Below are 25916 nucleotides of genomic sequence, written 5' to 3'. Positions count from 1 at the left end.
TAATGAACGAAATTCCATAAAAATTCCAAGAGTACATTTCCCGAAAAAAAAAACCATGAATTGTTTTAATCAAGTGAAAAAACTCCAAAACTTTCTGGATTAAATCTCTGCCATGGATTGGGGTTGGGCTGATGTAACTATATATGTGGGCCTTTTGCGCAAAAAAATGTAGATGAAGCTTGGACCATTATCTGGGCTCTAAGTGTTAATCTGGCCTGAGCTCGTTCTACAAACTATATAACCCTTCTTCTAAATTGTAATGGACACGAGACCCTTTTAGCTAAGATGTTTCTGCCCATTAGAACTTTACAATCTGTTCATTTGCTAAATTCAGGTTTTTTGTATAAAATAGTGAATTAAGCACAACTCAATTCAATTTAAAATAGCATTGTTTTATTTTTTTTAAAAAAAAAAACAAGACAACATTGTTTTTAAGAGTTTTTTTTTAAATAAATAAATCAAGCTTTGATTTGAGCAATGGAGTTATATATTAATTTGTTAGGTTCATCATGTTAAACTAGATGAATTCTAAATTGATTAGTTTTTTTTTTTAAAAAAAAAAACAAATATAAAGACATTCAAGCGAAGTTTAATAGCTTGATTTAGGGTTAAGAGTCCTGACTTTGAGACGTTGAAACCAAGAACATTGCAGCAAAACATGTGTCCTAGCACACGAAGATCGATGTCTCCCTTCAAATTTGAGAATATTTATTCCTTTTGTTTCCGTGTGTCCTTTTCATAACTTTTTCTTAACATGTAATTTTGAAACCAAGTGGAGTCAAACCCAATTATTAAATCTAGCTTTTAATTAATGATTTGTTAATTTGAAACTTAACTTCCCTCCCTCGAGTTTTAATTAAATAAAATGAAAATTAATCTAGTCAAACTTGTTTAGCCCGAAAAACTAACATGTAATTTAACCTAATTAAAAAAACATTATTATTTATAATTTTTTAAAAATTAAATCTTGAATTAACTAGATTAATTTATAATCCAAGTTTTAGGTCGAGTTATGAGATAAATCGAGTTTAATAATTTTATTAATATGTAAGTAATTATAATTATAATGATAATCCTTGGTTAATTAATTGGGATCTGGAGACAGAACAAGACACAAAATTAAATTGAAAATGCATGTGTAGGTCAATTCTTACTTTCATTCTCAAAGGATGTAAAGCCATTGTGGTCCCAAGGCTAGCTTAAAACTCATAGGGGAGAGAGGCATTTTCCTTCCTTCGACTGTAATTGAAAACAGCAGAGACATACATGAAGGTGTCTTTTGAGTGATGTGCCACGTGCATGACCACACTCCCCCCCCCCCCCCCACATCTGATTTGGACACGTGGCATGACTTGTGAGGCACTGTAGTCGTCATCTACTTCACGTGAAACCCCATCGATCATCCAGTTCCCGCTTCTTGGGGGGGACCTCATGATCTCCTCTCCTCTCCTCTTAGCTAATTCATCAAGGGATAAACACAAATTTGATTGGCCAAGAATACTCTCTTTGTTGTCTCTCTTTTCTTCTCTACCTATAATGATTATAAGAGATATTAATATTTATTTTCAACCTAAAATACCATCTTTTATTTTTAAATATTAATGAAAGCTTAATTTATTTTATTTATTTAGATCGGTTTAAATTATTTAATTTATTTATTTAGATCGGTTTAAATTAATATTTATCGAATCAAAGAGAAATTATTATCTTGATTCATTTTTTTTTCAACACGAAATGATTTTATATAGAATAATTAGCATACATGTTTTGAGATTAGGGTTTTGAAAATGAAAAAAATAATTATATTTTATATTTTTAAATTTTTTATTAGAACTTTTGATTCATGAGATTGGGGTTTAGGAATGGATGAAACTGAAAATAATTAATCACTTGCTATATATTCATTGCTTTTTTTTAAAAAAGAAATCTAGTTACAAGAGAGAATGAAATATTAATGTTAAGATCTTCTCTAATACATCAATAAAGGTTATACAGGCATAATATTAATTGATTTAACTAGTGTTTTTCTATGAAATTTGTCTTGTAGGAAATGCAAATTTAGTAAGAAAGTATAACTCAAAATATTTAGAAATTTGAAAATTGCTACAACTTCTAATGTATATATATGGTATCTTAAACTTAGAAATGCTAGATTAATCAATTTTTCATACATACCTCCACATCGATCATCCAAGAGGATGGCAACACACAGGACTCGTAATTAATTATATATTATATATTAACATGCATATTACAAAAGGGCATTATCACACCTACCATTATAGATCGACCCATAATTTCTGATAATGAAAACTTGAAACCCTCAATATATTTATAATTAGGGATTAAGCCAAATTAATAATTATAATTAGTTTAAGGCATATATATTTTTTTCCCTTGTGTTGTCATGATCAATTATAACTCAAGTAAAAGGGGTCATGGCCAAAAAGTTTTAGACAAAGCCATTGTCAATCCCCCTTCTCTTTCACAAACCTTGTTGCTTAGCTAGTAACCAATAGAAATTAATATGCCTCACACCATCAAACTCATATTGCCACTCCCTCTTATATAGAGAGACAGCCTCCAATTCGATCAATTGGGTTGCCATATCCCAAAATTTAGGGTTATGTCCTCATTTGGCAAAGCCATAATTCGAACTAGCATCAACCAAGTTCCCACTCACTGTTTTGCCAATTGAACCACTCTGCTGGAATCTTTTTGTACGAGTTTGTAAACCTGGTGGATTCTCATGGCCCCTATGACTTTCTGTTGGTTAATTGTTCCCTTGTTCAAGTGATTTTTCACAATTGCCTAGAGTTTTACAGCCAAGGATTCAATGGCTTGGACGAGTCCAGTTGTTTAAAAAACTGGGAAAGAGATTTAGTAACAACACAACAGTAAATATGACTCAAGAAAAAATAATCTTGAAAGAACAAAGTGAAGTCCTAATGAGAATTGACATTCTTGTACCAGAAGATCGGAAAAAACATAATCCTAGCTTCCCTTGTATCGTCTTTGTTCTGCTTTTACCTGCTGCATACATAAGAACATATGTTCATAGCAGGATGGCCAAATGCCTGCATATGGAAAAGATGTAGTGGCAAGAGCAACGACGACATTCAAAAGCTTAAGGGATCATAAATTATGTTCTCTCTTCTTTTTTTTCCAAGATGAAAAAACATCGAGCTAGGCCACTAGCTAGCAATGGCAGCAAGCTGGGTTGTCAGCATAGATGGTAATCAATTTCTATGAAAGAAAAGCAAACTCATGATCTTAATTATTAGAAAACACAGCATTACAAATTTCCAATAGAAAACCCGAACATCAGGTTTTAAGCTTATTTTAGTACATATCAAACAAGGGAACAACCTGAACCTAGTTCGAATTATTCCTACACACTGGGAGATTAAAGGGGAGGAAGCACACCAAATGTGAAAAGGAGAACAATGTCCTAGCTAGCTAGGGAAATAAACCTGGGAAAGCACACACTATATGATACAAAGAGAAGGGTAGAAGGGCTAGACACAACTGCATGAAGAAATTAAGCTCTGGCGATCAGAGATGTAGAGAGCGCTTAAATATCTCTAACATGGAACATGTTAGGGTTCTTAATGACAATATCATACATGTAGACAGAGTTGAACTTGGAGAAGTCTCTAGGAAGAGAGATTAGATCAATGGAAGAGTGTTTGTGGAATTGGAAGAGGTCAGGGTCACCCCCATAATACCTCTCCCATCCTAGCTCTTTCAAGATTTGTTCGAGGGAAGAGTATGAAGTTACCACTTGGCCTGATGGCAAGTGCACCAATACCTTTCTCCTTGGACCACCTCCATTCTTTTCATTAGATTCAGCCGCAGGGTTCTCCACTAGGCGAATTACACCGTTGTTTTTGAAAACCCAAACTCCTGACATTTTTGGGAATATTATTAGTCTTTTTGTTGCTGTAAAATGCTTGGTTGTGGCTAGGGTTTTATCGAAGAAGAGAGCAGTAGCTTGCTAGAGCTGGTTGGTGAGTGAAGAAGGGAATAGGAGGGGGGGTATTTATCCGTGTCCCGGGGCAGAAAAAACAAGAGGAAAATACTCTAGGAGTGGGGTTTATGATGTGGCTTTGTGGATATAGAATCTAGATATAGTGGGTCCTTATGGCATTAAATAAGAGGGTACAAGGATTCTCGTAGGGTGTGATTTAGGGCACATATACCATCCGTGGGCCGGGTTGGCTCAGGAGAATCTATATATGGAGGTCGTGTGAGCTTTGGCTTTCTTTAGAACAGAGAATCTACTGATTTCCACGAGGACTACTTTGCAAGAAATCATAAAAATTGTAGAAAGTCAATCGGCAAAAGATTTATGCACCCACTTGTATCACGAGATGTCCACGTGAAGAGAGTGTGAGAGATTGGTGAGAAAATCTTGCTGGTGGGTTAGGCAACTGAGAGTGGCATTGTACGTAATTTGGGAGCTTCTTTTCGTTGGTTACTACTCATCATTGGAGAAATATGGAAACCCTAAAGGTGGTTTTAGTCCTTTTGTTGTCAATAATTCTCTATTTTTCATTAATTAATTTCTGGAAACAAATTAAAGCCTGGCTGCACGTAGCCACTAGAAAAATTGAATTGAATCTGTAAAATTAATTATACATGTTTTATCACGACTAATTGAGTTTCATTAATTAGGGGTCAAATGTTTTCAATATGATTTAATAATGTATCCGAATTAATTAATTAATAGTTTTTCTAATATAAACAAACAATAATTAAATATTCTTTTAATAATCAATTATGCTTGTTGACACCCTCAATTTAATTGTGTTTTATTCCGAAATTAAATTAATGTTTTTTTCTAATCAGATCTTCTTATCTTGCCTGCTTTTTTCTGTTTTTAAATAATAATAATAATAATGAAATAAATTTAGAAAAAATACAAAATGAGTTAGAAAGGACTGGGTCAAAAATGGATTTAAACATATAAATTATCAAGACTAAATCCATGTCTTTAATTTGGTAAAAATAAATAAGTAAGATTTATATATGTTGCAATTAAAAGATTTATAAATATTAATTTTACTTTTTAAGAGCTAGATTGAAATTTGAATCAGGATATATAGGCCACCTCCTTAATTTAACCATCACATCAAACTCTTCATTTTACAAGACAGTACTATGAACATATGTAATAACGATTGAAAGCCATGCATATGATTATTAATCCACTTAAAATTAATTGGTTGTGTTGGTCTTGTTGTATATATATAATCATTAACTAACTCGTATCAATGCAATTAAACTCAATTCAATTTGTGGGTTAATGGGCTTGGATTTATCTCTATTTATTCATATTGAGTTCTTAATTAAACAATTAATGTAGAATTTAATGTTATGTGGCCAGCTGGTTATTAATTTTGAGCGGTCAATCTACAAATCTAATAGATCTAATTTAAATCTTTTTTCCCCCCCTCAAAACAACATCCTAAATGACATGGTTTGATTTGAAATATTAAACAGAATTAATATAAAGTAACCCAATATCCAACCCACAATTTAATTAGGTTCTTAACGGAGTAATCAATAACTTTGCTCAGTATTGCTGCTTGAGTAGACAGCTTTTCTAGACAAACTACACATGTTTGTCACGACAATAGCAAAAGCTTCGCATGATAGCAATCATAATTAACTTTTGTTCCCGCAACTTTTGTTGACATCATACTTGTGTCATTGACCTTGCTATACATTGTCTGCTATTAATTAGCATGATAGGCCTAGCTCGTTTGAAAAGACTCTTCCTAGGTCTATATATATTCTGAGTATCTAAAGGCCTTTAGCTAGGTTAAGTTGATTTAAATACTTGCTGCTGCATATAATTAGTTTTATGACAGGTTTTCTGCCATGTTCTTGCAATATCATAGTCAAATCATTAACCCTAAAGTGGCACTGCATATATGCTCGAAAGGACCACCACCACACATGCATTACTACATAGGTTTTCAGTAACATATTTATCATGCATGTTAATTTTATATCTGCTCATAGGAACATGTATGCTACAGTATTGTCTGTATACAATTGATGATATGTTGCCCACATGATGGTCACATGGGCTCAAATGGTCCATGAACATGACTGTTTAATTAAACCCTCGGACAGGCTTGTCAAAATCTATTGGTCGATGGAGGAAGTCAATGTTGGATATTTATGATCCATACTTATTACCCTGCTTCACAGATATTTTCTTATAAAGAATATTCACAGCTTTTCTACTTGGACTCCCTTTCCCATGGGTCTTAATTATCTACATCCCCTTGATAAATTTATGAAATTAATAATTTCTGATTACATGATAACTTAAAGTTCAATTATTTTTTTTCCTTCTAAAATTCATTATAAAAAAGACATGTTTTCAATGTTATCCCTTTCTAGCGTCAATAAATTGTTATATAAATGTAGCGACAATAATCTACATGTAAATTATTAAATATTAAAAAATAATATAAAATTATTTTTGAAGATTGATTAACCATTTAAATTTTCAAGTTAAAAAAAGTATTTAACAATGCAATAGAAATTTTAGAGCATGCATATCAAGAAAATTGCAAAAATTTATCAATCTACATACTGGCTTTTCTCATGATCATCAGTCACTATATACTGGCTTTTAATCTTAAGAGATCTAACTCAATTGATCAGACCTTAAGTTTGTTTTTTTAAAATTACCCGTTTAAATCTCACAAACTTCAGGGTCATTGGAAGTTTACGTACATAATCATTAACTTCAGGGCCCGTAAAATTAGTCGAAGGATGCATAAACTGATATGGACATCTATATTAATAATAATAATAATAAAAAGGATGACAAACAATATTGCAGCCTTGGATTGTGTTTTCATGAAGCCTTGAGTCAGCGTGCAGGGGATACTGTGGTCCTGAACTCGATCTCAAACCTTCTAAAACCATAAAGTTGAACAGCGATTCCATTGTGAAACTTTTTGCATGCCTTAACAATCCAAACCCTCGAGAAGAAGGTCTATCTTTGCTGCTCTTGTTCCTCTTTAGGCATACCACAAAGTCCGTATGGCACAGACCCATGATCATATATATATTGGAAATGGATAGAGAGATGTCAACTTCAGAAGAAAAGGAGGGAGAAATGGGGATTCCATTTTTCATAAAAATCTGGATAGACTCTCAACAATAGTGTAGCACCACAGATGACTTTATAGTTTTAGATGCTTCCAAGCACAGCTGTTATACTTCAAACAAGCACTCCAGAAAGCAAAAGAGCATGAGAGAATCATCATACGTCTATAATTCCATATTGCGTGTCTAAGGACCTATATATGGATGGATGGTTTGTTTAAAATTAATTGATATAGAAAAGAACTTAGTATATATCATATGAAAAATTTAAAAATACTCTATATTATAGTTATAAAACACATTCCAGCCAGCCAAGTTAAGGGGATCACCCCGAATTAAATTAAAATAATATTTTTAAAAAAATAATATTATTTTAAAAAAATTAATAAAAATTAAACCAGGTTTCTTCTTAGTTTAATAAAATTAATTAAATGGAGAGTTAACTTATTATATCAATCAGATTTGGATGAACTCTTATTCAATTTATTGTAATTTATCATGAAACCTGGACAAGATCTGGGTTGGATGAGTCACCAGATGATCAACGCACATTGATCTAAACATTACTAATTAATATACATATGATTGACCCCTGGAAGTCTTGTAGGCTGCAAACCCAGCAAAAAAAATAAAAAAAGAAGAAGCTGATAGGGGATAAGGGACAAGGAATAATTAGTAAAGGAAGGAGCTAAGATACATCATTTTCCCATATCCAAGTAGGATCCCAATCATTTATTTGTCTGCTTCTGCATTTGCTAGAATCTTGGAGGACAACAAAAACCGATCATCAAAGATTTTCCTATTTCTTTTTTATCTTGTCATATTTCAGCCTCCTTTTAATCCTTATTTTCTAGCTACAAAGGGGATTTGGTTGGATGGGTGGGACAATTTCACCACTTCCATGAACCTTATCAATAGGCTTTGCCTTTATCCAATTCCCAATGAGAATCAAAACAAAGCTAAAGAGTATATATCACCTTTTATATGTCATGCTGATCTTCAAAACCTAACAATTCGATCGAGAGCTGTTATGTTTTCGAACAAATTGTTTCCAGTTTGGTCTGCGGATTTCGCTTCATGTATTTTCTCGATTATAATTAATTAATGCATAGATTGTTTAATGTCAATGTGGTTTTTTTTCTATTTTTAAAACATTAGGGAAACAGCACATAATCTCTATGAAAACTGTTTGTATAGTATCATATTATTTAGTTGTCATATATAGTACCAATCATGAGAATCTAATCGTCTTATATTATAGTTGGGATAACTCCAGCATGTTCTCATATGTTAAAATTGTACAAGAGACATCGAATTTGGATTGGTGGTAACTAATAAAAATGTCTTAATGAGTCTGTTTCTCATCTAGCATTCATTATTTTCTTCCATTTTATAAAAAATTTCATGATTTAACAGTCATGTAATTATGGTTATCAGATTTGGTTTGTAGTCGTGGTCCGACCCGCTCAAAATCCAAGATATAGGGTTGCTTAATCAATTTTAAAACAATATTGTTTTGTTCTAACCGGGAAAGTAATCACATGGCAGATCACCTTTCTAAACAAGGAGTGCATAGAATATCTAATTTTGATGCTTGGCTATAATTCTCTGCAGCTTGTGGTATTTTGGGGCAATGTTTTGGTTACTATGTAGGGAACAGGTAGTGGAAAAATCTTAACTGATCTGAAGATTGTGTTTCTATATTTAGCTAGTTAGCTCAGCAAATTTTTTTTTTTGTAATGTGATTGCATAATATAATTATGCTTTATTTAATCCTATCAGCTTCTTTAAAAAAAAACAAAAATTAATTAAAAAATCATTAAAATATACTTGATGTGTCTCAAACACCGAGTTAATTTGTTTATATTAACTAGATTGCAAGTTAATTTATTAACTTATCCTGAGTTGATTAAATTAATATCTACCTTGATTTGAGAGAAAAAATTATATTTTAGATCAAACTCAATAAGTTACTCATTCAACAAATCAAATCAAGTTTAATTTAAAATATTGATGAGATGTGATTTGTGCAGCTATGATACGAGTATATAGAATTTGATCAATTTGAATCGAGAGAGCAAAAGAAGGAGAGTTTGGATCGACTCACTTGAAGGGATAAGTACCTAATTACATGCTTCCATTTAGTTCTAACATAAATGTTTTGCAAGGAAATCAGATTGATTGGTACTCTGAGGTATATGTACGTACCCGACCACCCATGTCTTTATCATTAACTTAATGACTTAATTAAGCAGAGTAATCTTGCGGAAAACAATATGTATCCTTTTACAGTGACCCATTTACTTATTAATTGCTCATGCAAAGACACTATTGAGAAGGGCCACAATCAATGTATTATTAAAGTAGAGAACATATTAATTAGTCAATATGTAAAGCAAGAATAAGGGAATATATAGGACTCCAGTTAAAGGCCATTAGATGATGAGGTATAAATTGAATTTGTAGGAATTAAGTACATGAAGAAATCTAGCTCAAGGGAATGTTGGAAGAGTTTAAAAGATAGAGAACAAGTGATCATTTCAACAACTTGTTCTCTATATATCTTTGGTGTAATTAATTTTTCAACAACTTGAAGATGAAATTGAGATTTACTGAAGTTGAGCATGATAAAACAAATGCTTAAGAATGCTAGCTCATGACAACAATAAGTGATCATTTCACTCTTATTTCACTTTCAACTCTGACTATTTTCTAATTTAGAGACAAAGCCTCCCTCATGCATGAGCTAGCATGATTAGTATTTTAGAATATATAAAGTGGATATGAAAATAAATTCAGGGATCTCTGTGATAATTGTAAAGTAAATTTATAAATAACTATCTTAATTTCAAGACGTCACTACCCAATTCTTCAAACCCAACATTTTATATGAACAAAAAATAGCGCAACACAAGTTCATAACTCAATTAATTTCAAATTTGATGGATGTCTTCTTTGCCTATTAGACCTAAATTTTGCTGTATTCCATGTCTGTTCCACAATTTGCTCCTCTTCTGTTCAACTCCTTAATTAGGACAGAAATCTAAGTATGATCCACCAATATTGTCATTGCTATTGCTGGCTTAAGACATTGTCAAACTACAGAAAGCTATCCACTCTTTTGTTCATCCCCTACATAACAAGACCTCACATCCTGATCTGTAGATTGAGAAATTCATTCTCGACCATGAATAGCCCAGCCACTCATTTCTGGTCAACATCTCTACATGCATATAAAGGTCTCTGCATTATCAGCTTTGAATTCAAACACAAGGGAAGTGATAATAATAAGGAAGGCTTTGGCTTCATCTTTTTGGCAAAGATGGATTCCAAGGCTTCTTCTCTCCTCTTCATTGCATTCTTGTGCTTAATCTCAACTTCCACAGCCTTCAACATCACCAAGATCCTTGCACAGTACCCTGAGTTTGCTAACTTTAATGATCTCCTAAGCCAGAGCGGGCTCGCCCAGGAAATAAACAGCCGCCAAACCATCACTGTCCTTGTGCTTGATAACGGATCAATCGATGGACTCTCTGGCAGACCCTTAGACATTGCAAAGAGGATCTTGAGTGCACATGTAATCCTTGATTACTATGATCAAATAAAGCTTTCGAAGCTTCAAAAGGCCAGCACTATCGTTACCACCTTGTACCAAGCTAGTGGTGTTGCAGATAATCGACAAGGTTTCCTGAATATTAGCAGAACTGCTGAGGGAATCAAATTCGGTTCAGCAATGAAAGGTGCTCCTCTCGTTGCATCACTTGTGAAATCCATCTACTCGCAGCCTTACAACATCTCGGTGCTACAAGTCAGCGAACCTATTGAGACTCCAGGGATTGAGAACATGGCTCCACCACCACCACCTGGTACTGCTGCCGTTCCCAAGAAGGCACCTGCTCCAGCTCCAAGCACTAAAACGCCACCAGCTGCACCTCCAACTGCCAAGACTCCAGCCAAATCCCCTGCCAAATCTCCTAATTCCAAGGCTCCTGCACCATCCAAGGAGGGACCATCTACACCAACTGAAGCACCAGCCGAGGGGCCAGTGGCTGCTGATGGGCCAGTGGCTGCTGGTGGCCCAGTGGCTGATGTACCCGCAGACTCCCCAGAGGCTGATACAGAAGTGGCTGAGGAAGCACCAGCTGTAGCACCTGCAAAAGCTGCTTCTTCACGTATGCATGTTGCTGGTGCAACCGTGGTTATCGGATTGTTTGCCTGCATAATGGGTTTTTAAAAGGCAAGCAATAGAACAAGGCAGAACAAAAACCGGGTAAAAAAATGGAGTGAATGGGAACTGGATAGTACGAGGCTAGCACAAGAATCAATTTATTATTTTTTTTGTATTTCCTTCGATTGTATCCACCCCTGATCACTGTTCGAAATGAAGCTTGAACCCTAATCGGGGGCAAACATAATTTGATTAATCTGATATTTACTGATAGATTGCAAATTGAAATTTTTCCACAGTATATTTTATATGATTTATCAAAATCCCTTGATTTTTCATCATGCATAATCTCAATTTTGTTCTTCACTTTCTTTCATGCTGCCGAGATTTGACTGCAATTTGAGAGAGAAGAAAAGATTTGGAGAAGTATTTGAATGGTAACAATCAAATTAGGAAATATGAATAATTAAATGAGAATAAGAAAATCATATCAAATCAAATCAAATTAATAAAAGAAAATGTAAAATCAAGCTCAATAATCAAGACAAGATTAAACATTGAAACAAAGAACATGAAGGGTTAGATTTATAAGCGCGTCACAACTTTCCCTAATTCAATGGCTGTGTTAAAACATGGAAGAACTACAGTAACATGAATTCGCTCTTCCATGTTGGCTCGTCATATGAACTTGTAAGAAATAATCCAAAATGTCTGTAAGGCTCCTAACCAGAATCAGAACAGAAAAATTTGGAAATGCAAAATCAACAGCTATGATCAGTACTAAGGTTTGGATCATTGAACCAAATTAACTAGGTTAACTTTTGATTAAAACCCCCAAAAACACTCTTTAGACTCCAACCAAATTCAATCAGATGCATTGGTTGAGCTTTTGACCCTGTCGATTATATTTGAGATGACTTTATCCATGTCAAGTCCCTTCAGAGGTGGAAACGGTCTTTTCATATTCTGCAATAGTTGAAAAAAAAGAGACCATTTCAAGCACTAGCAGAGGATATTGGCAATGCTTAGTAAAGTATGTCAGAGAAATTTTTTAAATAAATACGGGAAGCAACTCTTGACTGATCTTGTAAATTCAAACATTATGTAAATGCTTCTTGAATGTGGAGCCATGTCCCAAGAGATAACATATCTGTAATTTATGTACAATTTCACCAATGACTCCCTGACCAAACAGCGAGTTTTAGTCCAAAATTACAAATAAACTTATCAAATATAACAGCAATATAATAATGCAGAGTTTTACCCCCCAGTGACAGAATAGTGGATACTACATGCAGAATTCGTTCATGTAACCATTGTTCTCTCTTTTCAAGACTACAAGAAAATAGTGCGGTAGATTTAGACTCGTTTAGGCTTACAAGATCAAGTTTTTCATTAAATTTGTTGGTTGATGACGTCTAGCATCAAGCAATAAGCAAGTTATTATCTAAGCTTGTCGCAGCGGCGAGAACAGCAGGTATGCCTCCTGAGAGTGAAAAGAGGGTTAGGGGATACCCATAAAATTATAATTACGAGTACAGAAATTGCCACCTAATATTATAGTTACCAGAAAACCTATGATATGTGAGAATTCAGGTAAGGAACTGATTATACAAGAAAAAAACGCATCACCTCCAGTGCACCCTATCTAAGGTGTCACTTGTGTGTAGCATCGTGGCGATCTTCCACGTTATTGGTTTGAAGTAATCGGGAAATAGGAAAGACAAGGATTTCTTGTCTTTTATCAGTGGAATGAGAAAATGAAAGTCGTCACCTAGTATTTTAATCACTAGAAACCCTAACTAGTCTCAGAGATCGAGCACGGAGACTGATTGCGTAAAGAGAAAGTATTAGCACCCCAAATACATCTTTCCTAAACTAAACTGCATTGTTCGATTATCTGATAAAAGCTAAGGTGTTGTCGTCTTTTTTAATTGTTGGTCTGTCTAGGGTATAAGAAAAGTCTTCTTCAGCAAGGAGATCTTTATCTTATCAGGTAAAACTTTAATCGTTCTAATGTCTATAAAAGAACTACCTTTTTAAAATTAGGAATACATTTTGTGTAAATTTGTAATCTCAGATGCTATAAGAAAACAATATATTTTTTTGGTATTTTTGAAATACTAGCCTAATTTTCATGACTTTAATAAACTGGTTATTAAAGTCAAAATGCACGCTAGAACATATTTTTGATTTTTTTGTTGTAGAAAAATACGACATGATTTTTTTATCTTTGAAATATTTGGTCGTATGCATGAAGACAAAAACATTTTTTTCGAGTTTTTTTTTTGGACTAGGTCGGACCCGACCCAGCCGTTTTGGTCAAATGTGAAAACCATGTATTTTGGTTCGCGGTGGCACTGGCGATGGGCGAAGAGGAGGACTGCGGTAGTTTGCGATAAACGCTGCTGGTTGTTCCTCCTCTTTCTCTGTATTTTCCTTCTACCTTTCTTCTATTATCTCTTCTCCTTCCCTCTGTTTTTCTGTTCTCCTTTTATTCTCTGACGGTGGCGGTGCTGCTGGTGGCGGTGTTTTGGTGGTAGGCGATGGTTTGCGACAAGGAACAGATCTTCTTCCTCTCTATGCAGAGACACTAGTCTGTTTTTTTTTCCTCCCCCGCATTTGTTTTCATTTACTCTTCCTTGTTTTCCCTCGTTCTCTCTCTCTCTGGTCTCTATTTCTTTTCCTCTCTAGTTTCGTCCTCTATTTTAAAACAAATTGTCCCCTTTTGTTTTTCAACTCTCCGCTCTAAAATCTCCACCACCCCTCTCTAATTTTCACTTCTCTAAAATCTCCTCTCTATTCTTTTTTTTTTTAATCTCTCTCTTCTCAAAACCCTTTGTTTCTTGTCCTCGATTCTCAAAAACCAATCCTCGTCTTCTCCTTTGCCCCCCTCCCCCGGTTCTCTGGTTCGCCCCCTGTATTTATAGAAGGCAGGGGGAGAGGGCTAACTACCCTGCCCAAGCACAGGGTAATGTGTTCGGGGCATGGCTTGCTATTCTGTTTCATTATGGTGTTTCATTATGGTGGCAAGGTAAGGGAGGTATCGGTTGTGTCAGGGTTTGGTCAAGTTGGTAGAGAGGGAGGGAGAGAGAGAGAAAACACGAGAAAAATCAGTTTTTTTATATATAAAAAAGGCTTTTCTTCCCCTGCTACACGTCCAAGGGAAGAAGAAGAAGAACGACCCTGTTTTAAGTTTCTTCTTTTTTTTGGAAGAAAAGGAAATGAATTTGAAGAATAATCCAAAAATGAGTTATGACATAAGATTAGTTTCATTATTGTTTGATTGTTTCCCTAGATCACGTTTTTGTTCATTGATCTTTTCTAAAGTTCAAGGCAGATCTTCTTTTGTGAGGAAGGATCTTATTGGATTAAATCATAATTGCTCTAAAGTCTAAATTTTAACATCGCATTTATTATTATTATTATTATTATTTTGTATCTTTAATATATGAGAGTATACTCTACAATGTAGTTTTATACCTCCAAATACTAAAGTCTACAGCTAAATACTAACTCTTTAAATATAAAATGAACAAAATGATTAGTGAAGGATTTTTTATATTTTGACCAAACCCTAACGGATAATCATAAACTGATTATAATATTCATTTTACATTTTAAAAAATAACAAAGGTGCAATTTTTTTTTTTTATCAAAATATCCTTGAAAAACTTTTAGGTTCAGCTTATGGATGAAAATAAAATGTTTTTTTTTTAAATAAGGTTTTTTTTTCAAAACTTTTGAAGAAAATCAGGTATTTTGTACCCTCAGATTTCTTTACACTCAATGCCTGGAATCCACCCAGAGAGTAGAAGAGAGACATTTTATCTTTATTATTGACAAATCTTAGCCCTTTATTCAGCCCGGAAGGATCTCGACTGTTGGTTGAAAGTGGTCATCATGAATTGTTAAATTTTAGCAGTTAAAGGCTACCTCAGTTGGCCTCTTTGGACAGACGCCACAATCATTGTGGTGTCAATCAGCTAGAAAAAACCACGCCATGGTGTAGTCAAATATCAAGTCATCATGGTGGTGTATGGTTTGTCTAGTTTAGTTGAGAGATAAAGCATTAAATCTCCCTGAAAAATAGTCACAAGCAACTTTTTTCAGGTGAAAAGAAAAAAGAAGATGAACATGAACTCTTTTTTTTAATTCCCCGTTTGGGTAAAAAACAGCGTCATTTTGGTCAAAACGCATCGTTTCATTTAAATAAAACGATGTCGCTTTGGCTTTTAATGTTTAAATTAAGGATTTAATCAAAGTTCAATTTTATCCTTTGGCTTTTGATTTCTTTTAATTATACCCCTAATTGACCTTAAACCTTTGATTTTATGCAATTTTGTCATCGTTGAACTTCAATATCAACCCCGAATTTCTGTGTCTTTTTCATTGTGGTCCTTAATCTTGCATTTATACAAATTGACCCTCAATTGACCATTAAACTTTCAATTCTCTTCAATTTCACCCTTGATTTCAATCAATTGAGTCCCTAGAGTTCAGTGTCTTTTTCAAAAAAAGTCCTTAGCTGTGAATTTCTTTAATTTAGCCCCTAATTAACCCCAAAACTTTGAATTTCTTGCGATTTTACCTTGATTTGAATCAATTGATTTGATAAAAATTAAATTTGATCTCCAAAAATTTCAATCTTCTTAATTAAGCTAGAAGTGGACTCTCAAACTTAATTTTTCATCAATTAAACCCCTAATAAAATTAATTTAACTCATTTAAAATATAATTAAGTCCTTACACTTAATTAAATCATTTAATTTTACCAAAATTAATTCTTAAACATAATTAAACTTTAATTTGGCCCATGATTAAATCAAATTGACTTATCACAAATCTAATTAGCTTAATTTTTATGTAGATTCGTTTAATAACCATTCAATTTAACCTTAAATTTGCATTATCTCTCCAGTCTTGAGTACAACCGGGTATAATCATGCTCCAAATTTGTCCAAAATTTCAACCTAATTTTTCTGCATGCAACTGGGACCTTCTTCAACCAGCTTTTACCACATCAATAATCCTCTTGCTATTATTATTATTTTTTTAAAAAAATAAAAGATAAATTTTAAGGAATAACTCAAAAATAGGTTATGACAAAGCTATCTCCAGGTATTTTCAAAATTGAACTGCCAAGTTTTTACAAGAAACCATTTAGCACTTGATCTTTGTAAAATATGTAAACTCTGCAAGCATGATAAATTTAGCCCTTTCCGAAAGGTTTTAGGAGGATGAAACAAAATCAAACTAATGAAATGCATTAGCTATACAACACAAATGGATGAACTAAATTGGCTATTAATAGATATTTAAGGTGTTGTGTTTTACCAGTAGACTGATGAATGTCTCCCCGCCCTCCTCCCATATTTCGAAGCATCCCCTTCTAGACTGTTGACAATCGAAGAAAAACATCAACTAAATAGAAAATACGAATGAAAAGTTAAGTTAAAACACAAAACAATATGCCAGTAGCATATTCAGATAATCTTCTGCAAAGCAGACTTGTTTGTATTCTGCATTATCCAAGACCTTATCAGCTGACATCAGCAAGAATCACTTAGTTACAACCAGGAAATGTACACAACTTTGACCATGACTAGTAAAATAATGATAAGCATCTTTGCATATGCATGCATCAAAGGTTTTTGGTGTTAATATCATAATTGTCTTCGACATGGGACGTCTTTTTGGCATCAATGTCAATCTCCATGATTTTTTTTTTGTCCACACATGTATGCCTATATTTTGTATGTATAGAATTGTATAAAGTTTGGATTCACAAGAAGTCGAATTGTCTTCGACATATGCAATAAATAGCATAAACATCCAAGATAATGCTATTGTCTTAGACCTAAGCTTGTAAATCATTAATTTTGACTGCAATTTCAAATAATGCATGGTAAATAGCCAAAATAGGAGATGGCTCAAAATTAGATCCTTTACATCATGCAATAAGTAAAAGCCCTTGATAAAATAAGCCACGCCAACTAACCATGAATCTGCTTTTTCACCCACATAAGGGAGTACTGACTACAAGAGCACTACCAGATGCTCATCCAACTACACAAAGCATTAGATTGTTGAAAAGGTCATGATACAACAAATTTCTAAAACTAGATAAGAATCTGCTTCTCTATCCCGAAGAATACACATCAATTACAGCAGCAAAAAATAAGTAATTGAGCCAAGTGCAAAACATTTTGTGTTATTGAAAAGCCCCTACCACAAAAATTTAAGACTAGGTGCATTTCCCCTTTTCCCTCAGTGAGTGAGGTTGAGGTGTACACAAAGCATTAGATTATTGAAAACATCAAAGAATTTATTGGCTTTGGCAAACCAAGTAGAATCTTGAAAGTATATTCAACTATTAGCTCTGTAAAGAAGTTACAAAATTCAGCAGAAGTACCTTCTCAGGATTAAGCAACACAGAGTACCAGGAAAAGCACTCAACAAACCATCTTTCACCTGCATAGCTCTAGTCTTGAATGCATCGCATTGTTTGCTGCAAGAATCAACATACCATATGGATTAGGAAATGCATGATACAATATAAGTCTCATTTTTTTAGCACAAGTAACTTGGCTGATTGAACTAAGTTCTCCATTTTCCATTTTCCTAGTAAACAACCACACGCATTTAAAAAAAAAAAAAGCAGCAATTCCAATTAATCTGCTTGGATGGGATCTTACTGTTCAATCCTTTCCTTTCTGGGCAGCCAAATAGAATTTTTACTAAATACAAACAATATTCCTATTTCTTATTTATCATAACCTCAAAAAAGGACCAAAACTGATTGAACTAAGACATCAACACCCAAGTTACCAATCTAATTTTGCTTACTCGAAATAAACCCACCCCTAAGTTCTTGGAAACCAAACACAATCAAAGCTAGAGAGGGAGAGTAAAAATTGATTCAAGCCAAATACCTAATCACAATTTCGACTTACCCTAGAAACAAAAATCTCTAATTCTCTAACACTGACAAGGCCACTTTACTCCTGCCAATTTCAATAAAAAAACACACAACAAAAAACAAAGAGAATGAAAGAACCAGCCCGGGGCTTGAAATTACAACTCAATTTCCTCTACTTTCTTTCACTTTCTCAGAAACCAAACAGAAATCAACCAACCAAACCCTAGCTCCACTATCATGACATTTTAGTTTTCTCCTCTACTTTCTCGCCAACCAAACATATAAAATTAACTAATAAAAAAATAAAACACTCACCAATGTTCGATCACAATAGTCTCATTGACTCCATCACCAGTACAAGTACTCTCTTCCTTAGCATCCTCCTCGTCCGTTTCGTCCTCGTCCTCGTCCTCGTCCTCGTCCTCGTCTTCTTCCTCCTCCAGCGTGTTGACTTCCGCCTGAGCCTCCGTGGAAGTCGCGGTTACAGTCTCAGTCTCAATTTTTACCTTTTTCTTACTCTCTTCTGCTTTCCCTTGCTTTCTCTTCTTCCTCGCGTCGGTCGGTAACTCAGTCAACCTCGCATTAAGTCGCTTAGCTGCGCTCCTAGTCATCCGAGCCGACCTCCGAGTCGCAGGCGTCGGCAACGGCTTCGTTTTGGTCTCTTCAGCCTTCTTTCTTGGCGCCATCACTGGAAGAAAGGAGGAGAAGAAGAAAAGGAAGAGTCCGTACAAATTCGCCTACTTCCTCTCACTGTGTATGAAAAAAGCGTGCGGTGGTTTGCGTGATGGATTTTGAACGGCGTGTGATTGGGTTTGGTATAGTGTTTTAGATGTGATCAGAGATTGCAAGGATAAGATTCTGCCACGTGGAAGAAAGTGTCGAGGCGTGATATGTAAATACCCGTATTCTATGGGTCTCCTTGCCGTCCAGCATGCAAGGGATTTTGTCTTGTTGCGTGAGGTGTGTGTTAGCTGGTTAGGGTGTGTTTGGTCGCTCAGAAAATGAAGATTTCAGATGGAAAATATTGTTATGCATTGTTAGTGAAAGAGGAAAAATACAGTGAAAAATTAAATAGATTGATCGCATCAAATGCAAAATCTGATTTTATAATCAAATCTACCACCTTGTCTATAATAAATTTATCTCAATGCTTGAGTTATGGGCCCTCGCCTAATTATTACAAAAGTGGATAGCGCAGGAGAAACAAAATCTACTTACGTGGCGGATTATAAACCACCACGTGGAACCTAAACTTGATCTCCATGCAAACATGGCAAAATCCACCGAAATTCTTAGCCATCCAATAAAAATAGAAAAATCTAGCGAGCATATAACACCATCAAGGCTCAGCCTCTCCCTCCCCCATGGCTTCTTCTTCTTTGGCTCTGTTATCTTCCTTCAGAGGCCCTGAATTATGCAAAACAAAGTCCCTAATCTCTCACTCAAAACACCCCAGTGACGTTTCATTTTCATTTCAGTGTAGAAAGAGCAGAATCCCACCAATTTTGTGTTCTGTTTCGGTCTCTGACCCTCAAGTCCTCACTGGACGACCTGATGATTTGGTTGCTTCTATTCTTTCTAAGGTATGATACAATTTATGCTTTTTTTATGTGTTTATCAGTTGTAATTGATTTTAAGAGTGTATATATGTATGTAGAAATTAATGGTTTGGGATGATTTTCTGGTTTGTTGTCTCTGAAACTGAGTAATACTTTAAACTAGGTTACAGAAACGGACAGGGGGGTTTCGCTAACTAAAGAACAACAAGAAGAAGTAACTCGAGTTGCGCAAGAGTTGCAGAAATATTGTGTTGCTGAACCAGTGAGATGTCCTCTTATATTTGGAGGTAAATTCAATAATTGTACTAAGAGAAATTTGGTGATGTAAAATGTCCATCTTTGATTATGTTAAGGGCTTGGTTTAGTTTAACTACTAATCAAGTGGTTTTGATCAGAGTGGGATGTGGTGTATTGTTCGAACCCAACTTCCCCTGGAGGTGGCTACAGGAGTGCGTTTGGCCGTCTTGTTTTTAGAACAAAGGAAATGATTCAGGCTGTTGAAGCTCCTGATACTGTCAAAAACAAGGTGTCATTTTCTGCTTTGGGATTCCTTGATGGAGAGGTTTCCTTGAAAGGTAGGTCTATGTTCATTTTACTCCATGAATGAAAACTGAGTTGAAAGATATGACATGGCATTGTCCAGCTATGGAACTCTTGTGAAGTCTAAGATATGATTTATACAGAGTTGTGAGATATGAATGCATGACTTTTTGGCATTATGTCAAATAAATGTTCCAACTTAAAAACTTAAGCTATTGAATAAGTTTCTAAGATATAATTTATTTTATTGTCTAGCAATGCTATCAATTTGTAGCCTAAGTCTCACCTTGATTCAACATTGGGATGCACTGTTTCTTATCGTCTACGTGATCCTGTCAAAACATTAGATTCAACGTTTGTGCATATTGCAGGTAGGCTGAAAGCCTTAGATGATAGTTGGATTCAAGTTATATTTGAGGCACCTCAACTGAAGGTTGGATCACTGGAGTTCCAGTACGGTGGAGAAAGCGAGGTTAAGTTGAAGATCACTTATATTGATGAGAAGATCAGGTTGGGAAAGGGCTCAAGAGGTTCTCTGTTTGTTTTTCAAAGACGCAAATAGACAATACGAAATGTTCATATCTGCAGATTCTGTTTTTCCTATATTCCTACGTTGTGTTGAGGACAGTAAATCTTTTGTACCAGCTTACTTTGCTGCTTGTGAAAACTGGGATGAGAATTTTTTTATCATGTACCAACAAAGAATCGTTTATAGCAACAGCCTAAGGTCTGTGAGTTAACATCATTATTGAGATAAATAATCAACGAGGAAGAGAGGTTTTTGAGCTCTTTGATGGAGTACTTGGAGAGAGAGCTTGAGAATGGCTTCTGTGTCATCACTCATTAGGTTTTGTGGAGATTTAGAAAGAGGTTATGCTGGTGAAGGAGGAGTTTTGATACTTTTCTATAGCCAATTTTATTATACGAACTACACTGGCCAATTAGTCTTAACAGTCATTGCTTTCAGTTTTGTTAATCTGATTGCTGCATCTGGAATTGAAGAGCTTTTAGTTGAGTGGAAAGTATGAAGAAATCATTGCTGATAAAACGGGAATCCAACATTTTTATTTGGAAAAATGATCATGAAATCAAAGAATATACAATTGACATTGAAATACAAAATTTTTATGTTTATGATCTTATCCCATCATCAATTCAAACTCATTAAAATCAACCATTCCGTCGAAATTCAAGTCCGCAGCCTTCAACATCTTCTGGATCTGCTCCATGTCCCACCCTTTGTCCAGTCCCAAGCATTGCAGCACTCTCTTCAACTCCACTGCTTCGATATATCCATTACCATTCTCATCGAAAATCTTGAAGGCTTCTTGCAACAATTGATGGCGATCTGAGCCATCTTCCAATCCATTCAGCACCTCCTCTACAGGCACTTCTTCATCGTCTACACCACCTGGTAGGTCAAAAATAGCCTGGTCTTCTTCTCCTCCTCCTTCAACATATATCAAACCAAGCTTTTCCACCACCCGTCGCGCTTTCTCCTTCTTTATTTTCCCATTGTTTTCCATTCCAAACACAGCAGTCAATGCCCGGATCATCAACTCATCGGCTTGACGCGCTTTTTCTTGCTTGCAAGTTGGAGTTGTTTGAAGACAAGTTGATGAGCTTGGTCCTGAAACTCCTAGTGCTTGCACTAATCTGCTGCATACTCCAGTTATGCCAATCATATTGGAATACAAGCTTACTAAAAGACTCTAAATTCACAGGATTCCCGAGAAATACAGCGGTCAAGGGACTGAAAACTCTACTGCTTTTGCAGCAAAATAAATAACCATAAACAACTTGATTTCCTTCACTGCTCTACTGTCCATTTCTTATATAGTGAGGATTCTTAGAGAAAACCCTTGGTGTTGATCAAATTCACTCCAATGCCATCATATATTCCCTCCCATTTTATGTTCAATATTTTCTATTTGATCTGATTAATATCTTACATGAGAAAGCTGGCATGTTCTCTTACATTATTGTTGGTCGGCCATTCACCGTGCATGCTGTATTATTAAATCCGGTTCAGTGTATCAACCTCTTACCTCAGTTGGTCTTCTGTGCAGTCACAGGTAGAAGGCAATTAAATTGACACTAAAAAAACAGAAGGTAGATCAAGAATTTTCTGAACTCTTAAACATTTGATTAGCAAAATAAATGACAGATCTGATCGAGCCATTCGTTTTCTCAAAATGAGGTGCATGCCATTCCAAGATTCAACTATGTGTTAGGATTTTTTCCCATGCCTCAAAATGTAAATGCAACAACTCGCAGTAGCATGCCTGAGTTGAAGTAGAGAAATGATACAGGTGGAAATGAAGCAGGTGGTTCTGATCAATCAATTTATATTAGATTTACCATAACTAGGTACCTAAGACGAGGTGTGGGTCACCAAGGGTGACTGATCTGACAGAAAAAAAACTCATGACTTTCAATTCAACTGTTCAATCATATACAAATTTTGCTAAAAACTTTCTAAGGCCCTGTTCAGGGGTTAGCTGTGGTCCGTAATGTATCATTTGAGCTAATTTTATTGTTTTTCTTTCTATTTTTAGATTTCCTAGTTTTCTTATGATTTCTATTGCTTTTATTTTATTTTCAAATTTCTTAATTGGTTTAGATCAGTTTTAGATTTATTTAAAAAAAATTGAACCTCTTATAGATATAAACTATTTGAAAAAAAAAATCCGTAACAAAAATTTAAATTAAGTTTTTGTACGATGATACTATTCGATATAGTTATGTATTACTTATAATTAGGTTTTTTTTGATATGATGACCCTATTTAATAGAATTATATATTATTTATATTTATTGTTTTTCTTGTGTTGATTTTGCCTAAGTCAAGAAAAATCAAATAGATGTAATTCTTAAATGTAGCAAGAACATAAAATTATTGGTTCAATTTTCTTCTCAATTTTGAAGGCATAACTGGGCCAACATGATTTGATCACTCAAACTTCAAAATTTCAGTAATAAGATTTGAAGGTGACATGAAAACCAACTAACAACTCATCAAATTTAAGATTTAAGATTTAAGATTTTTAAGCCATCAAGTACTAACGAATCTTCTACCTCATGATGCCAACTAGTACAAGCTAATGATATTCTTTCTAGTGCCAGCACCTTCCTTGAAGCCTGGAGGGTCATGGAAATCCACCCTTGAATATCTGATAAACTTTGAAATGCCCTGCAAATCTCACCAGTTGGGTGAGAAATGATTTTCCTACTCTCTCTGAGGGCACAGAAGATGGAAGAAACCGCGTTTTGTTGCTGTACTGTTATGATTATTACTCTCTGATTACATATTTTAAGAGTTCAATAATGTTTTCTTCTTGCATTTTCTGCTCAAGTCACGTGCATTGCCATGCATACACTGTTTCTTGCTTTGTTTATTCTCTTCTCTCTGTCACTACCGTATTTTTATTTATTTATTTATTATATGGTTGGCCATGCTGCCATCATGCTTTGATCCACAGGAAAATGTTAATTATGTTTTTTTCCTTCTTTTTTATTGTACGAGAGAGTAGTTCCGTTGATAAAACAAGGGCAAAAGCCATTAATTACAAAGCCAAGCCTGTGAATCACAAGACGGGTTCAGAAATGCAGGAGACAAATTAGTGGTAATGATGAAGTATTAGCCCTCAAAAGTTCCATAAAACAAGATCTCCAAGCTATAGGTCTACCACCATCGAAGCAAGCATTTCAAGTGCAGAATGTGAGCATAAACCAGTGACAAACATGATGTTATGGTCATAATGCCAAGAATCACATGTAGTCTAACCAAACAATTAAGTACAGAGAAGCTGCAGTCGTTCTTCAAATTAGAATATCCTACTAATTAATAGAATCAAATTCAAGGATTTCACAGCCAACAACAATCTTGATGGAGGCAATTATGAAGGATATGATGGTTCTGAACATTTGTTTGCAGACCTGCTATAACTGGACCATGTAAAAATCCCTCATTTATAGATTAATGGGAATCGATGAATCTAAGAAGAGGTCTTATCACACCAAATATTTTTATCTGGTAAAAATATTTATAATTTTTTATTTAATTGTTGGATCACACTTGAATTAATTCACAAAAAAAAGATTCTACATGGAGCTGGCTATCTATAATCAAGATAGGAAAAGCCTTTAAATTAAGCTCGGAAGATTTTGTTTTAGCTAGTTTCATTATTCTCTTCTTATTTTTGAATTTTTAGTTTGGTTTTGGATTTTTTTTGCTATTTTTTTCTATTTGACTAAGGATCTTGATTTTCCTGCCTTGTGAAAATTAGTTACCGGCTTATTTAACAAGTTGTAAACTTCTTTAGAAAAGCAGATTATTACATAGAGACAATTCAAGGGTTCTTGTGTTTGAGTCTTTGAGACCCTTTTCACCAAAATTCCATCTTTTTTTTATTTTATTTATTTATTGTTAGGTTTGGCAGTGTCAAATCTCTATATAATAACATTGTATGTAGATAATGCCAGAAATTTTCAATAGAGTAACCTGGGAACTGACAATCTGGTTATCCCTTTTGCAGCTTTGAGGTTTAAGCAACAGTGTTAATAGCTAGACAATTGAAAAGCTCCAGTGGTCAAAATCTAATCTAGAGAAGGAAATTTTCTTACCAGTACACTACTGTTGAGGCTTGCTCGGTGTGCCGCTGTCTCTGGCACATATATGCTAAATCCTAGAACTCCCCTAATTCCGTTCTTCAGCAGCAAAATTGTTAACAGCAGCACTGTACAAAAGTTCTCGATAATCGAAACTGGTCATGATTAGAGCTGATGCAAGATTCTAGCTAAGGTCCATCAAGAATCAAAAGGAAAAGACTAACGAAGACAGAAATCAAGTATAACATAAATGTAAATGAAGTTCTGACACACATAATAATTCCATGACTCAATGTGCAAGACCGAAACGAGGCTTTGCATAGGATAGAATTCGGTAGAACTGGCCTTAATTTTCTATTTTATGACTAGATGTTGCAAAATCCGATCCAGTTTTCCGTTTTCCGACAACTGTTACACAGAACAGTTCACGAAACAGAAAAGGGTTGGACCGATCATTACTGAATCCAGTCGAATACAATGTCAAAGATACATGCTCATGATCAAACTACAACAATCCAGATATTCCCAGTCTCCCTTATACCCAAAATCACTGTATTCATAAGAAATTTTCGTGTAATTTACTCTTAGATATGAACCATGAATATGAGGTTGCATAAAAATAAATTTTCCAAGAATGATACAAAATAATCTTCCGAAGAAATGGTTTTGAGAATCATCCATTCATGCTTCATGTTTTACAAAATTTACAGTTGTGGTTTAATCTGCACAATCTTGCTTTCTTACTTAAAGCTATGATTGCCACCTCCATTGCATTTTTCCTCCGGCTCACCTGAGCTGCAAAAAGGCATGGAAACTTTGGAAGAGTAATGCACCCAATGCGGAAATCAAGCAGCCAGCAAAATACCTTCAGCTTTGCATAACGCTTTCAGTATCGAGAGCATTCCATCTTCCAAGTTAATAACGATTGACTTCAGCTTTATAAGATCATGCACTTGTCATTGCAATTACATGCTATCGGTGT

At 34.7% G+C, this 25916-nt stretch overlaps 4 protein-coding genes and 1 pseudogene across 4 annotated transcripts; 2 read left to right on the top strand and 3 right to left on the bottom strand.

The window, feature by feature from the left end:
• Positions 1–3277: 3277 nt before the first annotated feature.
• LOC133688105 (flowering-promoting factor 1-like protein 2) lies at positions 3278–4002 on the bottom strand. Its single transcript, XM_062107494.1, has one exon. It carries the CDS (start codon positions 3911–3913, stop codon positions 3575–3577), a length of 339 nt encoding a protein of 112 aa, XP_061963478.1. The 5' UTR covers positions 3914–4002; the 3' UTR covers positions 3278–3574.
• Positions 4003–10233: 6231 nt separating this feature from the next.
• Positions 10234–11498, top strand: LOC133689611 (fasciclin-like arabinogalactan protein 3). The gene has a single exon (XM_062109536.1). It carries the CDS (start codon positions 10322–10324, stop codon positions 11366–11368), a length of 1047 nt encoding a protein of 348 aa, XP_061965520.1. The 5' UTR covers positions 10234–10321; the 3' UTR covers positions 11369–11498.
• A 361-nt stretch (positions 11499–11859) lies between these two features.
• Positions 11860–19326, bottom strand: LOC133689614 (uncharacterized; annotated as a pseudogene).
• A 187-nt stretch (positions 19327–19513) lies between these two features.
• On the top strand, positions 19514–21041 carry LOC133689612 (probable plastid-lipid-associated protein 8, chloroplastic). The gene is made up of 4 exons (XM_062109537.1): positions 19514–19807; positions 19947–20070; positions 20179–20362; positions 20699–21041. Exons 1-4 carry the CDS (start codon positions 19589–19591, stop codon positions 20883–20885), a joined length of 714 nt encoding a protein of 237 aa, XP_061965521.1. The 5' UTR covers positions 19514–19588; the 3' UTR covers positions 20886–21041.
• A 318-nt stretch (positions 21042–21359) lies between these two features.
• On the bottom strand, positions 21360–22139 carry LOC133689615 (calmodulin-like protein 2). Its single transcript, XM_062109538.1, has one exon. The coding sequence runs from the start codon at positions 22006–22008 to the stop codon at positions 21463–21465; it is 546 nt and encodes a 181-aa protein (XP_061965522.1). The 5' UTR covers positions 22009–22139; the 3' UTR covers positions 21360–21462.
• Between the last annotated feature and the right edge of the window lie 3777 nt (positions 22140–25916).

This window comes from Populus nigra, chromosome 3, assembly GCF_951802175.1.
Source record: "Populus nigra chromosome 3, ddPopNigr1.1, whole genome shotgun sequence".
Taxonomy (NCBI): Eukaryota; Viridiplantae; Streptophyta; class Magnoliopsida; order Malpighiales; family Salicaceae; genus Populus; species Populus nigra.
Note: the sequence above shows the minus strand (reverse complement) of the source record. Positions and strands in the feature narration are given on the sequence as shown.

Excerpts from the sequence above, each read along its gene's own strand:
- LOC133688105 (XM_062107494.1), bottom strand. The coding sequence starts at position 3,913 with ATGTCAGGAGTTTGGGTTTTCAAAAACAACGGTGTAATTCGCCTAGTG.
- LOC133689615 (XM_062109538.1), bottom strand. The coding sequence starts at position 22,008 with ATGATTGGCATAACTGGAGTATGCAGCAGATTAGTGCAAGCACTAGGA.
- LOC133689612 (XM_062109537.1), top strand. The coding sequence starts at position 19,589 with ATGGCTTCTTCTTCTTTGGCTCTGTTATCTTCCTTCAGAGGCCCTGAA. Across the intron at positions 20,071-20,178 it reads ATGTCCTCTTATATTTGGAG|AGTGGGATGTGGTGTATTGT; the intron begins GTAAATTCAATA and ends GGTTTTGATCAG. Across the intron at positions 20,363-20,698 it reads GAGGTTTCCTTGAAAGGTAG|GCTGAAAGCCTTAGATGATA; the intron begins GTCTATGTTCAT and ends TATTGCAGGTAG.
- LOC133689611 (XM_062109536.1), top strand. The coding sequence starts at position 10,322 with ATGAATAGCCCAGCCACTCATTTCTGGTCAACATCTCTACATGCATAT.